Source organism: Ambystoma mexicanum, chromosome 1p (assembly GCF_040938575.1).
Source record: "Ambystoma mexicanum isolate Mex_15411 chromosome 1p, UKY_AmexF1_1, whole genome shotgun sequence".
NCBI classification, from domain to species: Eukaryota; Metazoa; Chordata; class Amphibia; order Caudata; family Ambystomatidae; genus Ambystoma; species Ambystoma mexicanum.
This window is the reverse complement of record NC_090921.1, coordinates 744,482,455-744,499,670: the sequence shown is the minus strand read 5'-3', so window position 1 is coordinate 744,499,670 and position 17,216 is coordinate 744,482,455. Positions and strand designations below refer to the sequence as shown.

Sequence of the window (17,216 nt, the reverse complement as noted above, 5' to 3'; positions counted from 1 at the left end):
CGTCTACCCAATACAACCTGCATTTCCTCCGTATACAGCCTTGCTCGATGTGACCAACAGATGTCCCTTAGTAGTTGTTCCATCTGGTTTACCATTTGATAGGTAGAACTTTCTCTATTAATTTCCTGGGTAACTGTCGTCAATAGAGCATTTCTTATTCCATTCACCATCTTTAAATATAGCCCTACTCTCTTTTTCAAAACCAATGCTTTTAGAGATATCAATCCAAGCTCAGGTCTTAGAAGAGCCATTGGGATACAGGAAGGGAGTCCCAATACCTTCCTCCAATATCTTCCCTCTATCAGTTGTAACCAGTTCAGCTCCAGTTTAATCAATGCTTCTAATCCATACACCATCAGAGGAGAGAATACTTGGATATATAGATGGCGAGTTCCCCAAAGGGTATATCCACCCTGTTTTATTGTAAAACTTTTAAAGAGGGCTGTAATTTGAGCTGCTCTTAGCATTCGATTACGCTTGCATATAAGATATTTACCTTTGGGTTCAAAATCGACTCCAAGGTATCTATACACCGGAACAAATGTAATTTCAACGCTATTAATATAGAGCTTAACACGTGTAGTTCTTTTACTTGTATATCTTATCATGTGAGTTTTCTCTACATTAATAGCGAGGCCATTGTTTCCAGAGTATTCCCAGAGGGCTAGGGCTGATCGACGTAATCCACTAATAGTGTGATCAAAGATCATCAGCATATGCAAGAACCGGGCAAGGTATTTTGCCAATACTCAGAGGACAATTATTAGCTAAGGCTATTGTCAGAGGTATATCATGTACATATAAGTTGTACACTAAGGGGGCAGTCACGCACCCCTGTTTAACCCCTCTGTTCTGTATGACTTCATCAGTCATATGGCCTTCCTAGTCTAATTTTAATTTCACTTTGGTATTCTGGTGTAAACACCTGAGATAGTACAGGAGATATTCAGGGCAGCCCAGTTTTTGTAACTTTATCCATAGTTTCTCTCTGGGAATAGTATCAAATGCCACCTTGAAATCGACTTAGAGCGCATACAGCGGGGGCTGTCCATTCTGCAGCACCCTACAATGCATAATATCCATAATCAAAATATTATGGGTGGTGGAATAACCTTGTCTAAAGCCGCATTGAAACCTGCATAAGATGTTAGATCGATCCACCCATAGCTGTAGTTTTTTCAGTATTAGTGAGGCAAATAATTTACTGGTGGTATCGATCATAGAGAGTAATCTGTAATTATTTGGATCCAGGCGATTTCCCTTTTTAAATATTGGTATTAGGATTGCCGACTGCCAGGAGCACGGGACCTTACCTACACTCAATATTTTAGCAAATAAGATGTTAAGTAAAGTAGCCCAAAAATCAGGATGGCTCTTGATTACAACATTGGCCAATCCGTTAGGTCCCGGGGCCCTAGAGGATTTCAGCAGTTTAATCTCGGATAAGATCGAATCATAGGAAATATCTATAGTGGGTTCAGATGGTATTTTACTTACCAACGTTGTTTCCTCACATTCAGTTGCTATATTACGGTTCCCCAGAAACCTAATCCACTCGGCACTACCTATGGGGTTTACTGTCTGTCTTGTCTTATTCCCCCTAGCTTCATTCAGTAGTGCCCAGATGTTACATGTTTTCCTTGAGCAGATAGTCTGCACTAACCATTGCCATGTTTTATTTCTATCTAAGCTTCTCTTAGCCTTCATATCTGCCCGATATCTATTCCTTAATCTCTTGATGGTAGGGAGATAGATCTCCCTTGTCATGCTATATTTCTTAGCCCGTCTGAGTTCCACTCTCAATAATCTCTAATACAATATAAACAGCCCAATGGCAACTAAAAATGTGCATAGACCTATACAAGTAAAAAAAAGTAAGATAGACATGTCATAAAAGATAGATAGAAATTGCATATTATCTTAAAATGCGCACAATTGTTGATAAAACAAAATGATCAGTACAATGTAAACAATCCGCATGCAACTGGTGATGGTACACCTCATTCACAAAATAAGTGCCTTGTAAACCTTGCTTACTAATAGATTCAGACACATTTGTTATTAATTTACAACCATAAGTTAGATGAAGCTAACATTAGTGTGATGCTTGAACAATCTAAACACCTTCACCAAAAGGCATCGCAGCCAAACGATCACAACGCTCCACAAATCTAACAAGAAACCTTTCATAAACATGAGTAACTGAGTTAGGATATGCCTATTAGTCTCAATGCAATCTTTTCCGTTGCGTTGAATACTCTACACAGGCGTTTAGGCCTGGGAATGCCCTGCCAACTACCAGGGATTACCATGGTCGGGAGTTGGCCCAACCATATCAATAGAATGATTCTGTGGTAGGTAGGCGAGGGATGCATTAACAAGTATCTAGATGGAGTAAGGAATGTCCTATAAAGCCAGACTAACTCTTTATAGCTCTTTAGTTTATGCAGCTGTTCCCGTGTTTTATCCAATCCCATGCTAATACCTTAGCTTTAAGTTCTTTCAACAAAACATAGCACCCATACTCCCACTTGGGCAACCAGTCAATAGTCTTAAAGAAATGACCACATTACAATTTGAACTTCCTCATGGCTTGATTAACGTCATCCAGCATGGTAGTCCTCATAATTTGCAATAATAGGCACATAGGAGCAGAACATAGTTTAATATATAGCAAGGCCTTTTTCATTAATATCAATTCCTCTAACAAGGAAAGTCCTAGCTCTCAACTAATTGCCTCCACAGGAATCGCAGGAGCCAGCCCCAAGATCCTTCTCCATATCTGACCCTCTAGTAATTTCACCCAGGAGCTGTGTTGCTGCAAGTTTGCGTCAAGGTCATATGTTAACATGGGGGCCACAGATTGCTTGTAGGCAATACGGATTCCTTCCATACTGCAGACGACTATTCATAGCACATTTTTGAATAACACCCATCAGCGTTAGTGCTTTCAGTCTCTTAGAGTCAGTCGCCTTTTTCTGATTTCACATACCTTAAATACGCATAGGTGGAAACTCTCATGCCCACATTTATTCTAAGGTCATTTTCATGGGCATAGTCACACAACTTGGCCACACTACATGCCGCCCCTATAAATGTGTGATCTATAAGAGAAGGTCGCCCACATCGGTCAGCCAAGGTTTGTGAGCATTGCCTATTTTGGGGGGGATATTGTGCCCTGTTCTCAGACAATCAATAAAAAAGCCTGATAGAGATTGAATAGCATAGGGGCCAAAACGCTATATGTTTTTATTTCTTTTGACAAGAGGACCTCGTTAAACGTTTGGCGGTCCGAGCACCGTTGCCGAGCCTACCGGCACCGTTGTTTACGGATCGCCAAACTACGAGTCTGCTGGAGGGTGCAGTTTTCCCTGCCAGGTCTGACCCTGGCGGGCAGAATGGCAACCCCACAAGCAGAGTTTCGCGGATGCATCGGCACCGTTATTAACGGTGCTGATGCTTCCGTGGTACCCATTCCTGTGGAGTCCTAATGGCGAATTAACAGAGTTGCTGTAATGCCCCAGTGAATCCACAAGTCCGGCGTCAGTAAATCACTACGGGTCCGGCAGCAGCCTGCCGGTTTTACCTGCACGGCTACCGCCGGACTCATAATGAGGCCGCTTGACTGTTTAACTTTACTTGAATTGTTGTGTCAGAATGTAGTTGAATGAGATAGTTAAGGAGGAACTCAGGCAGTCCTTACTCCTTAGCTTATTCCACAATCTGCCACGATGGAAAGTATCAAATGCTGCACTGAAATCTATGTAAGCAGCATAAAGCGGAGGCTTAGCCTTTTGCAGAGTGGTCTTAAATAAAGTGTTTAGTGCACAAATATTGCGAGACGTTGCACACTCAGCCCTGAAACCTGTTTGAAATGGGCTCAAAATGTTATTGATCTCGGCCCACTTTACCATTTCCTTCAAAAAGAAAGATGAACAGATCTTAGATGAGGTGTCCAAAAGGGCAAGGAGCCTACAATTACAAGGATCCCCTAGTTTGCCCTTTCTGTAGACTGGTATAATAACTACTTTTTGCCATGACTTAGGGATTTTAGCACTGCTAGCGCACGCCTGGAAAAGCCAATACAGCAAATAAGACCAGTAATCTGGATTCTTCTTGAGAACGACATTCGATAACCCATCCGGGCTTTAAGTGTACTAATACTGAGTAGAATATCTTCCTGGGTTATAATGAGCTCATTTTCATTATGAACCAGACACTGGCCCTCATTAGGACCCTGGCGGAGAGGGTTTTACGCCGGCGTAGTGCATGGCGTACCTCTCCGCCAGACTACGAGTTCCCGTAGCGCCATGGATGATTTTTACGCCTGCTTTTTGCAGGCGGAAAAATCCATGGCGCTATGGGACTTGTTGTTAATTACGCCACCGTAATTTACGGTGGCGTAATTAACGCCTTCCCCACTCCCATTATACCCTATGGGGCAAGAATGGGAATGGGGAAGGGTAAAATGGGGATTGGGGACTTACCGCCCCGCCAAGGTCGGCATGGGGCGGTAAGTCCGCCAACCACCTTGGCGGAGTTGGCAGCTTAGCGCCATGGACCATGGTGCAAATTGCACCATGGTCCTCCGCCAGGGTCGTAATGAGGCCCACTGTATATTATTCGTCCCAGGGACAGGGTCAATTCTACCCAAGAACAGTTTGCACTTCTCATCTTTAACGGGGTTTATCAGTTACACCTTTCCCCTACCTCTGACTTCATAGAAGACGTTCCAAAATGTTGTAGTGTTCGATTCACGTAAAATAGAGAACATTCTCTGCCAGGCATGCGTTCTTAACCAAATACCAATATCTCTTAACCCAGTTAAAATGATGGTTTTTCAGCTTCCTTATAGCATCAGCCGTTACAGCGGGATCAACATTCATGTTTAGCCTCAATCTGATCTGTTGCCGCAGATTCCTTTTTACCATACGAATCACAGGGTCCTCTGGACCATGGGAATTTACTTTAGCTGTAACCAAAGACTTAACCCCAACTGGCATAAAACACAATGTTAGTTTTGTGATCTGACTCACAATAAAATGTGGGTCTTCAGATCGCTCTTGCTGTGCCTGTATAAATGATTTATTCTCAATAAATGTACTCACAGCTTTTATGTTCTTGTCCGACCAGCTTATGCAATAGCCATGTTTTCCTATCTGCAACTCACCCACTTTACGAGAGCACACCCTTCCTTTTGTTAAAGTGATGGTTAACTTCACAAGGGCATGATCGCTATACTCATTGAACAAACTGACAAGACAGTGAATCTTAGGCAACAGCTCAGGACTAACAAAGACATAGTATGTGGTACTTCTAATGTTTCCCATTTTCAATGTATAATTTCCCAGAATATCTCCTGCAGCTCTTCCATTTCGCGGCATCAGCTCCCAGTTGTTTGTAAAGGCCACCTATCTCTTTCCCTGTCTATTCTCCTTTGTTTGCAGCATCAGCCACTGAGGTTGCACATTTTCATACACACCACAAGTCTGGGTGTGCACACAGTGGGCATTTAAGTCACCCCCCCAATACTATAAAGTCACATGTATTATCAGACACTACCCCATTGAGGATCTCATGAGTACATAACATAATATTTTCTGTTTCGTTCCCTCCTGAGGGAACATGTACATTACAAATCACCACCTTATAATTATTTGGCGGGTCAGAGATGTTAATACCACCTGTAGATAGTTACAGCCTGAAGTACCTAAAACACACAATGAGAGGCTCCACACAATGAGAGGCTCAATCTCACTTCAATCATAAGGCAGCCAATTGGCGACATTTATCATTCTTATTTGCCAGCTTACAATAGGTCTGGTGTCCATTCACATGTGTTTCACTTGTTAACCAACATTCCTGAATGAAGAATATGTCTGCACTCATTATCAACTCATGACCCGCTTTCGAAGCCGTAAATTGTCTATGGCTGCGAGAGTTACAAGATATTAAGTTTAAGGGTTAATTCCGCAAAGCAGGCTTCGAAGTCAGGAATCTGGCTAACTAGCCCTAGTCCTCATCATGTTTTCCCACAGGACCTGAACCATGGACCGCCAATGCATCCACATGGACAGTACGACCAGCATTAGAGGTAGAAACTCTAATTCTTTGCTTTGCTGATGATTTATTATATCCACCAGATTTAGGCGTGATGTCATAGTCCATCCGCAAGAATTCCGGAAGTTGATCAAAGACCATATTGACTATTGGGGTGGGCGACGCACTGAACGTATGAAGAGTTGGTCCTACAATCACCCAGAAAGTCGACTACTCCAGATCCTTTGAACCAAGTACATGAAGAGCAGGGATCAAAGAGAATAAACCCAACACGTGTGAGAGGTTTACCGTGGCCGAAGATTTATTTGAGAATAATTGGGTTATGATGTAGGCTGAGTTTTTGGAAAATGGACGAAGATCGCCTGTTTTCCGATCCCTGATAGATCTATTTTTGTCCTGCTCAAGCTGCTGGAGTATTGGGGAGGTATTAAATCGATTATTGTCAGCCTCCACTTCCACAAGAGAGCATAGACGATCATCATACTGTGAAACTGCACTAAACTCTGGTGCCTCGGATCCAGAGATTTCTAAGGCCGCCTCAGCCTCACCATCCGACTCAGCCCCGACAACTGCCTGAGCAGCTGGTTTTATTATCCAACTTGTTAGAGTTCCCTTTTGCCCAGAACGCCTTTTCTGTTTTCTCTTTGCTTTTCACTTAGGTTTACTAGTTGGGAGCCTTGGTTCAGTGGGATATGTGTCTACTGGAGACGTTGATGCCACCACAATAGATTGTTCCAACAATGTTTTCCCTCTACCACCATTCTTTGCTTTTATTCTATTCAGCCTCTTGAGGCGCCGACCCTCCTGTCTTGATATGTACACCACTGAATGGTCAGAATCCCCATTATGTGTGGCCAGAGGCTCTACTTTAGTCGATTCCATGTCATGGCGAATAGAATGCACCAGTCCCTCTCGAGAGGCATTAAGGATCTCCAAGGAATCCACGATTGTAATACCACCCTGCACAACATTCTGGTATGTGGACATTTCAGTTTGTCTAGAGGGAAGATGGTTAATGTGGCGCTTTTCAATGTTACATAACATTTCTGTGTGAAGTGTGACTGTCTCCTGTATTTTCCCACACAATTTCAATAGCTTTTTTAGGACAAACTGTGCTGCCTCAAAATGTCTCTCGTCTGTAAGAGTACTGTCTGCCTGCTCCATCCAAGTAGCTTCCTCGCTCTCTGACAAAATATATCAGGCATGCCAGAGATGCGGGAGCCATTTTGAATCTCCACTACTGGCCCCATTTTGGGGACATTCGGCCCGATTCTGTAATGACCACAACCAGATAACGTGCCACATTCCTGCATAAGTGAATAATACAAATTTAGATCATAATTATTGTCCATGGATGCAGATTTCAAACTATCATGAGGGCTACTATCGACCAAACCCAGCATTTCCATTGTGCTGGTTTGGTTTGAATCACCCACAGCCACTGTGGGAAAATATGCTCTAATCTTAGTGCCAGTGGCGTTCGTTACCGGCTGTGTTAGATTTGAACACCCCCACCCCCATGTGGGGCCGTCTTAAGGCCCATGTCTGAATTTGTCTGCTCTGCATTTCACTTTAGCAAGTTGCATCCCAGTTTCTTTTTAGCCAGCATTTAGTTCCCAGAAAAGGTTGTACAAGGCGGTTTATCAACACTACACGGTAGTTATACAGCACTTGGCGAATTCTTTTAAATGCAAGTCCGTACCGGTTACTCTTGCCCACTTTCGGCTCCTCATAGTCCTAAAACACAGTTATTATATCTAGCAGCCTCTGCAGCAACTACTTCAACTGCTCACTGCCATGCACTAAGCGTGTGCAATCGTTTCGTACCACACGCAAAGCTCACGGGTCCCAGAAGAAGGTCCCCACAGACACTGCGCAGATTACTTGTTCAATCAGATTGAGCAGAGTGCATGAAAATCACAGATACAAGCAAGCAATGTATTGTTTAGGGCTCTGACGGGGCTTAGATTACCAGTCGTGATAGGAAATGCGCTATTTAACCAACGCAATCACAGCCATTGCCTTACCCAGTCTCTGTCAGAACCACACTCCCCTGGGAATAGAAGACAGGCCGCAACTGGAAGTCACATGGCAATCACCAGGGGCAAAATGCCCCAATACTTCAGCTCCTCTACTTCTCCACTCCTCACACTAGCTGAGCGACTGCTGTCCAAGCTTCTCGTGCTTCCCGCACTGCCAGTCCAAATCCCAAGAGGAAAAAAAACATGCTACGTCTACCTGCATCAGATCGTCAGATTGTCAAGCCGCACCAAGCTCAAAGTCCCAAATGTTACTTGCTCACATTGCCAGTGTCAGACCATGTCTATCTGTCTTTCTCTCTTTTTCCCTAACAGATACATGTTATCCTATGTGCCACAATGATCTGGCCAGTGGTAGACTCTACTTAATATCATAGGCTAGGTGCTAAGAGTTATGAGTGGCATGAACGTTTGGTTCAGAGAAATATCTGTTGAAATATGAAGACCCCAGGAACCCCTTTCAACTTCCTTAGTATGGAACAGGTTACTTACCTGTAACGGTTGCTCTCCAGCATGTGTCTGGCATGGATTAACATGCTCATGAATATTCCCCCGCGTCGGGCCAGGAATCCTCTGTAATAAAATTAAATAAACAGTCTTGCTTTAAACGCTTGAAAACTGCCTTTCTCCCATTAAACCAATCACTGAAGTCTGGGTTATACTGCACCCATCCAATGATGACTGTCTCCCTAAGCCCCACCCCTGGTGGCCATCTTCAGATTTCCAAGCACGTGAAGTGATAGCATGAACCCAGAAGAGCAACTGCAGGGAAGGAGGGAGGGTTTGCAGGTGAATCCATACCACAGCCATGCTGGAGAACAACACTTACAGGTAAGTAACTTGTCTCTCCCTCCCCAGCATAGGGGTCTGGCTCATGAATACGAATACACAGCAGTACATAACACAACCACGGGAGGTGCCAAGGCTCAACAGAAGTATAACCACTAACCCCTGGAACAGACTCGCCTCAAATAAACAGGTTGCATATCACTACCTGGCCGACTCTAGAATCCTCCCTGGAATCCCTGTTGATGCAGTAGAAAGTCGTTAAGGAGTGCGTGGACCTCCACGTAGCAGCCCTGCAAATATCTAGCAGGAGGAACACCAGAGAGAAATGCTGTTGTTCCTGCACTGGCTCTGGTGGAATGTGATCTCAGCCGGCCTGGAAGAGGTCTATTGGCCAGACGATGACAGTGCATGATGCAGCCAGAGAGCCACCTGGATATGGAAGCCTTCGACAGGGCCTTCTCATGATTCACAGGGCTGAAAATTTACAAAGAGTTGGGACGTCTTCCGAAAATCATTTGTGCTCATGCAACGTCCGCTCAGCGGCACTAGAAGGATTTGGAAAGAGGACTGGAAGCACCAAATGTTAGTTGAGATGAACTCAGAAGGAACCTTCGGCATAAAGGTGGGGTGGGTCCAGAGCACCGCCATCATTGCATTGAAGGAAAAGTATGGGTGCTTGCAGGAAAGAGCCTGAATCTCCCGACCCACCTGGTCGAGGTGATGGCCAGTAGGAAAGCCAGCTTCTATGAGAGAATCTTCAGCATGGCCTGATGCAGTGGTCCCAATGGTGACCCCATGAGTTTAGCAAGAATGACATTGAGCTCCCAGCCCGGGGCAGGAGCCTTCACAGGTGGAAAAATCCTGAAGTGGCCTTTCAGAAACTCCATGACGAGTCTTTGAGACCACAACGATGTCCTGATTGGTGACCTTGTGTAACTGGGAAATAGCCGCCAGATGCATCTTGATGGAGGCATGGCCAAACCGACACTGGTTAAAGACAACAGGTATGGCACTAGTTGTGGGGCTGTGATGCGCAGAGGTGTAATCTTTTGCGCCTTACACCACAACGTGAAGCATTTCCATTTGCTGCCATAACACGATAGTGTAGAGGACACTCTTGCCTTGGCCGGTACCATCCTGCATTCTGGAGGAATGTCATAATGCCCAAACTCTAAGGCTGCAGGAGCCAAGCCATGAGTTTCAGCGATGCTGGGTCGTGGTGCAGTATTGTTCTTTCTTCTCTGGCGAGGAGGTTGGGAAGAGGAGGCAGCCGGATGGCCAGTGCAATATCGCCATGCAGAGCAAGTCCAGGTACCAGATCTGGTGGGGCCATGCCGGGGCGATGAGTATCATCTTGCTGTGACAGTGTTTTAGTGTGTTGATCACACTTAGCAGCAGAGGGTTTGGAGGGAACATGTACAGGAAGAGGCCCTCCACTGTGAACGAGAATGCATCTACCAGGCTTCCCGGCTGGGGAAACCTGCCGATGAAGGCCTGGCACTTTAAGTTTGCTTCTGTCACAAAGAGGTCGATCCAGGGTCGACCCACATGCTGAAGAGACGTGACGTCTGCACCTGCTGGATCTCCTGTTCATGGCAGGATCGCATTTCCCTGCTGAGGGAGCCCACAATGGTGTTTTTGATGCCCGCCAGATGAAATGGGATGAGAAACATGACCCTGAAGAATGACCCAGTGCCACAGGGCCCGCGCCTCCAGGTAGAGAGCAGGAGAGCAGGTTCCGCCCTGCTTCAGTATGTAAAACATAGTGGTGGTGTTGTCCATGAAGATCCTCACCACCCGCGCTCGCAGAAAAGGTTGGAAAGACTTGTGGGACTGTCCGGTGGGAGCCCCCATCAGTCCAGAGAGGCGTCCATGGTCACCTTAGCTTGTAACTGGGGAACCTGGGACCGTGCTACCTGCGTAAAGAGCTTGCATACTCCCCACCACTGAACCGCTTGCCTGAAGTCTTGGTTGAAGGCAATCCTATCCGTCCAATTGCCCATAATCTGGAGCCACCTGGCATCCAGAAACTCCTGCAGAGGTCTCATCTGTAGCCTGCAAAACAGGAGCAGGTGAATGCAGGATGACATCATGCCCAGAAGTGACTTGATGGCGCGTACCGCAGTGGATTGAGCTGTAGCTAGGTGATGCACTTTCCCCAACATTGCTGTCACTCTTTCTTCTTAGGGGAACGCCAGGCTTGTCAACGTGTTGAGGCGGGCAGCAAGAAATAAAGCGTTCTTCTTCTTCTCAAGTCCTGTTTTGCTGGTGTAGAGCTTGGGGCCTTCATGAGAGGTAGGCCTTCTTCCTAAACATCGTCCAGCAGTGGAATGGACTTTACGGTCTTCCTGGAAGACGTACGTCTCTGGAAAAGAAATCCCTTCTTTTTCCCTATTTCCCTTCTTTTCCTTTTCCTCAGGCACTAAAACGAAGTGGGTAGATGCCATTGAAAGCATGGAGTGGAAGGAACCCACATCGTCAGGAGACAATGCCCTGGGGGGATCGTCGGCACCCAGTGGTTCTCCATCCGGTGGCACCAAGTCATCAAACTCATTTCTTTCCGTAGTGCCCGTATCCTTGGAGGGCTCTGCCTGAGGGGTTCCACACCATAGCCATTGGGGGCAGGAGCTGCTGCTGTATTTCTTATACCAAGGTGTGCAGTGTAGTTAGAATATCCAGAGACATGTCTCTAGTGACCTGTTGAGGAACCTCAGGTGCTGGCACTGATGGAGGGCTAGTGCGTCTTGTCAGGGTCGATGGCCGGTCCTGTTGCACTAGGGGGGTCTCTTCACCCACTGGGTTATCCCCTCCCTGGTCCGAGCAGCAGCCTCCCTGAAAGGACTCTTCATCCAAACTTGTGTAGATCGTCATGACAGGAACCCTTGCGGTCGTAGTCGTGGCCGGAGCAGTAGTAGTCGTAGGCCGGCAAAGCTGTGTAACCTTCAGGGAAGATTTTGCCATTGCCGTGGTCGTCGACGGGACAGTCATCAACATAATCACTGATAGGATTGTTGACAGGGTCGTCGACAAAGCCGTAGTAACGGTCGTCGACGGGGCAGCCATCAACGGGGTCCTGGTCATGGACGTGGCTGTGGTAGACGGCGATCTCGCCGACAGGGGTCTCTGCTTGTGAGATGCTGACGGCGTTGCCTCTGGCGAGGTATTGGATGTAGGCGTCGATGAGGACCTTGGAGCGCCCTCATTGCAAATGTCTGTTTGTGGTCTATTCTTCGATTAAGGGCCATGTTTTGAAGAGAGGGTCATCCTCTCCAAAGACACACCACCCACCAGAAGGCTTACAGTGGACGGCGAAGGCGAAGGGGAGCGGGCATGCTCCAAACTGTGTCCCGCAGAAGTGGCGGTCCATGTCGGATCAGCAGTGTGGCACTTAGCCTTTCTCTGGACATGCTGTGAAGGAACATACTTGGCGGATCTTGACCTCTTCCCAGAAGGGAAAACGCTCCAAATGTCGTCCGGACCTGAAGGGGGCCTGTGTGGGCCAAAAGGCGAGGCCGGAGCCCTTTCTTCTTTCAGCCATGCCACCAACCTGCGTTAAGGGTCTCGCTTTGTCTTGGCGGCGAAGCCTCGGAATATCTCACATCTGTCCTCGTCATGATCAGTGTGCAGACAATAGAGGCACCTTGTGTGCCGTTCTTTGACGTAGATGTTCCTTTAGCCACGTCTGGCGCAGAGCTTGAAAAGACTCCTCTTGCCTTCTTCTGACATGGCGAGGTGCGAAGTAGGCCTCACAAGGCCTTCCGAACTGGAAAATCGAAGATCCGACGATGTTGCAGACGATCTTCACCCGCAATGTGTCCCTGGTGCTGGCACTGACCAACGGTCCGGAAACGAGAAAGGATCAGACACAAATAGAACAATTTATCTGTGTAAAAACTCACCAATAGGAAAAAATAGCTCGAACAATAACTTGAGAGGACTCCCAGCACTGAAGCGTGCAGTAAAAATCTGAAGATGGCCACCGGGGGTGGGGCTTAGGGAGATGGTCATCATTGGATGGGTGCAATAGGACCCAGACTTCAGTGATTGATTAACAGGTGAAAAGCAGTTTTCAAGCTTTTAAAGCAAGACTGCTTACTTTTTCTTTTACTGAGGATTCCCGGCCTGACGACAGGGAATATTCATGAGCATGTGAATCTATGCCAGATCCCATGTTGAAGAAGTAGGTTGGCAGGCCGAGTGCCTTCTCAAACTTCACTGTCACTTGCTCAGATGCTATGCTCAGTGACCAGTTGGGACATTTGGCCATCTAGGCATAGGATGGCATTCATCTGGTGTTCGGGGCAGGAGCCAGCATCTCAGGTGGTTTCTCCCAAAAGTCTACCCCAGTGTCTCCCACAAGCCCCAAACTCCTCTTACAGTGCACACAGCCCAAGGCCAAAATGGAATCCCTGCCAGAATGATTCCAGTGTTTCTTTATGGAGAAATTATGAGTAGGAAATTTAAAAGGAGGAGTCTGGATTCCTCAAAGTTCCCCATGAAGCTGGGTGCTCGTTCCATCAGTCTTAAAGTGGTGCTATAAAAATACTGATTTTAGAATACACAATACAATCAGCAAAAGAAAACCACACAATCTGAAAGTGGCACTCGTTTTTTTTTCAATGTCCAAACGTGCATAAACACAATTGTAAGTACAAGTTACCGCACACTTCAAAATACTTTTTAGGTACTTTTGTTTTATTTGGTAAAAAGACAGAGGAAGAGGAATCTTAGTCCATGCAACCATTGTTAAAAGATAAATAAATTAGAAAAATAATATCCTACCATTAGTGCTTGGTGCGGTCGGAAAAGGATAGCGCTGGTGGCAAGCTGTGCGTGCCCAATTGAATCTGTGGGATTATGGAACTTTTGAGTCAAATGACACAAGTACTAACCTTGTAGGTATAAGTTCATTAATACTGATGCGGTCTCCTAGTCCAAGTAACCTGAGGTTATCAATGCAACTTGGCCATTGAAGCAGCCCCTTCAGAAATCTCGACTTTCAGAAGGGGCTGCAGACCACCAATGAGGTAAATAAGACCTACATCATTGGCAATGAACTGCAGCAGGGTCCTAGATACTAACAGGAAAGACCACTCCAGTGATTAGCCTAAGTCAAGTTTAAAAGGTGACTACATGTCACTCTATTCTAGTTCTAGAACTTTCTGTTGGGTGAAATTGACTGGAATCCACTTTATTAACTTGAAGTGGCCTGATCCCACAACTCCCATAATCTCCCAGCAACTGACCGAGAAATAAAACCCCTAAGACTGGGTTGTAGTGGCACCAATAATATAGAGCCATCATCTAATCTTACCCACACTGCAATGTCAGATCGGCACTTATGGCATTGTGCCAGGGGCAAGTCCCAGCCTCGCTGCTCTTCCAAAGGTGAAGTTTACTTTGCTGGTCATGCTTTAGGCCTTTCTTTTTTTTTTTTAAATATTCACATTGTCTTCCATGAGATTTCACTGCTTATCTAGAAGTGGTCCAAGCCATCATATCCCATGCTAATCCACACTACCCATATTCATTATAAAAAAAAGGACATTGCTTCTATTGCAACACCCAAAGAGACCCCAAATAATGCTAATTCCTTAATGCAAGACTACATTCACTCCAATCCACTCCAGGCTACTACAGAAACGTTGAGCATAAGGAGAAAGAGCAGAGAGACGTATGTCACATTCCAGTTGAGCATGGTCAAATTCGGGTAGGGGGAGCCAAAGGTGGTTGCCATGAAGATGCTACCTTGAAGTGTTAGGGCTCAATTCCACAACACAAGTGTTGATTTGCGCCCATTCAAGGTACTTCAAGTACCTATCACCACTCATGTTAATTAGTTTGATAGACATGTGTATCTCTGTGCTCTTGCGTGCTTGTCCGATGTTGGCCTTAGCTTTTTCAAGATGGTCTAATTGTTTAATTTCTCCTTTTCACTTTCAGGTGATCCACCGTTTACCCATGACGAACCTGAATGACGAGCTCCATCATTCAGGTTGGAACGCCTGCAGTAGCTGCTACGGAGATGCTACCAAGGCCAGAAAATACCTGATCCTGCCGTCTGTGATTTCCTCAAGGATTTATGTGATAGACACGGTGACAGACCCACTCGCTCCGCGACTGCATAAGGTGCCTAACGTTAATCATCCATAGACTTTTCTTCTAAGGTGGATAGTTCAAGTGGGGCACCAGCTACTCAAGGCAATGGGTGCCGGGGGAGGGGAGTGGACAGATTGATGATGCACCAAATGACTGGGTGAAAGTCTAATGTCAGGCTTAAAGAACATCTGCAAGCACTTCCCTGCTATAGTTGAAGGTTGTATTCTTCAAGAGACACTTCTTGAAAAGACAAGAACAGATCATTAATAATTCTGCTCTACCTTATATATACTAGGCTCATATCAGAATTATTCAGAAAAGCAAATATCTTCATTGTTTCAGAGAGATGGCGGGAGCCTACTTCCCAGTAATAATATGCATCCAATTGACTGGAAGTGGCAAGTCTCCAAAAGGCGGTAGACTTGTCTGTCTTCTTCTGTTGACTCCCTATGTTGGAAATCAGCATACGCAAAACTCCCAGTAGAGCGTCTTCAGGAGTAGACAGACATCAGGTGAGCAGGCAGATAGTAACCACCTTGCACAGGTCAACAGGCAGCTGGTACTGCTTTGCAGAGGAATAAAAGACAGACTTTTCCCTTATATGCAAAGTAACGTGGAAGGTTTTCAGTGTTCATCAGATTTGCCTATGTTAGGGGGCAATATCAGACTTGAAACCCTGTACACAAACATATACATCTATTAAGCTAATATCCAGGGACTCCTCAGGGTTCTGACTGTGAACTACCAAGTCCGGTAATAACAATTTCTTATCTAAAATGTCACTTGGGTGTTCTCTCTGTGGTGGAATTAGAGAGATTATGGCCGGGTACAGGCAGGACAAGCCGTCTCTGTCGAATTTGTTATCAGAGCGTGGAACCAGTTGCCCATATAATTATCATATAGGAACCTTATTGATAAAAGGTGATAAGGTCATTATGAATATGTGTCTGACACTACTTTGCAGATGATGCAATACTTTCATAAGGGGGAGACAACCTCAGTGTGAATTTGATTATATAATATTATTTTTTGGGGGTGGGGGGTGATTGACAAATTATTGCAGAAGTAAATGATGTGTATATATACGAGGTGGCCGCTTTATGATACCTGTGGTTAGTTTAAAGTGAGAAAACATTTTATCAATACAATAAAAATACAGTGATACCCAGTGTATGAGGCCGATGCTGACTCAGCATTTTCCCAAAGTGTGTCTATTTCTCAGTGCACGCGCTCAATCTATTCATAAACAACTGCAATCAATCTACATCATCCATATACTAATGTATCTATTTCCTATTGCTCCTGTGACGGTTGCTGCCAGTATGAGTGCCTTTTTCCCCGTACTGTGGGCCTGATCATGAGTTGGGCAGTATCCCAGCTGGAATACTGCCCAACTTTATTTGCATTAGTGCCCACCAGTCTGGTGGTATTACCCCTGGATCACGAGTTGGGCGCTAACTGTTAGTCCCCATTGTGTCCATTGGGACATTTTTGGTGCAATTACTGTGCGGTAATATTGCCGACGGTGATTGCCCTGAAAATTGGCATTTACCCCCAGCTCAGTGCAGATCTTTAGTGGCCTCATATGATACACTTCTGCTTCGAAATGGTATGACAGAGTTTGTGGTGTCAAGGGGGGACAATGAGAATTAAAGGAGGTAATTTGCTCCGAAGGTTAAGTATGGTATGTTGTAGTGGAAATAGAGAACACCTGCGATGCAGAAGGAGGTTGAAGGCAACAGGATGGCTGAGCCAGTTATTTACAATCCGACGGCTGGGAACTTGAGCATGATTCAAAGATCACTGTTGTATTTGCACTGGCCACCCCCTCCGCCTACTGGTCCCTTAAGCAGCAAACGCCCCCTGCCTCCAAACTCCCTAAATTACCTTTGTCACTCCCGGCTCTGGTCTCCCTCTGTGCTCCCTCAGCCCCGCCGGAGGCATAGCATGGACTTTGTAAAGGGACTGCCTCTCTTTTCTATTTTCCATGCCACTACCCATTTTTCTATTTATAATGAGACAAAAACGTGATGGCCAGCAACATAAAAGAAGGACGCTCCAGAAGGACTCTCCAGTCACAACTCATTGCGCCCCCCTGCTCCCTCAATACCCCACTACATCCCTGTTCCCCTTAACTGGACCACCCGCCTCCCCTCCACCACCATTCCACAGTATTTCCATAACTGTTCCTACATATAAATTATACATTTTCACTGGGGAGTTAAGCAC

General features: G+C 45.7%; 1 protein-coding gene across 2 annotated transcripts in view; it reads left to right on the top strand.

The window, feature by feature from the left end:
• LOC138580074 (methanethiol oxidase-like) overlaps positions 1-17,216 on the top strand; it is a 443,490-nt gene that overhangs the window by 65,642 nt on the left and 360,632 nt on the right. For both annotated transcript variants that reach the window (XM_069650339.1, XM_069650330.1), the window contains exon 4: positions 14,832-15,017. In XM_069650339.1, coding sequence (XP_069506440.1) covers positions 14,832-15,017 — 186 coding nt within the window. The remainder of the gene's footprint in view (positions 1-14,831; positions 15,018-17,216) is intronic.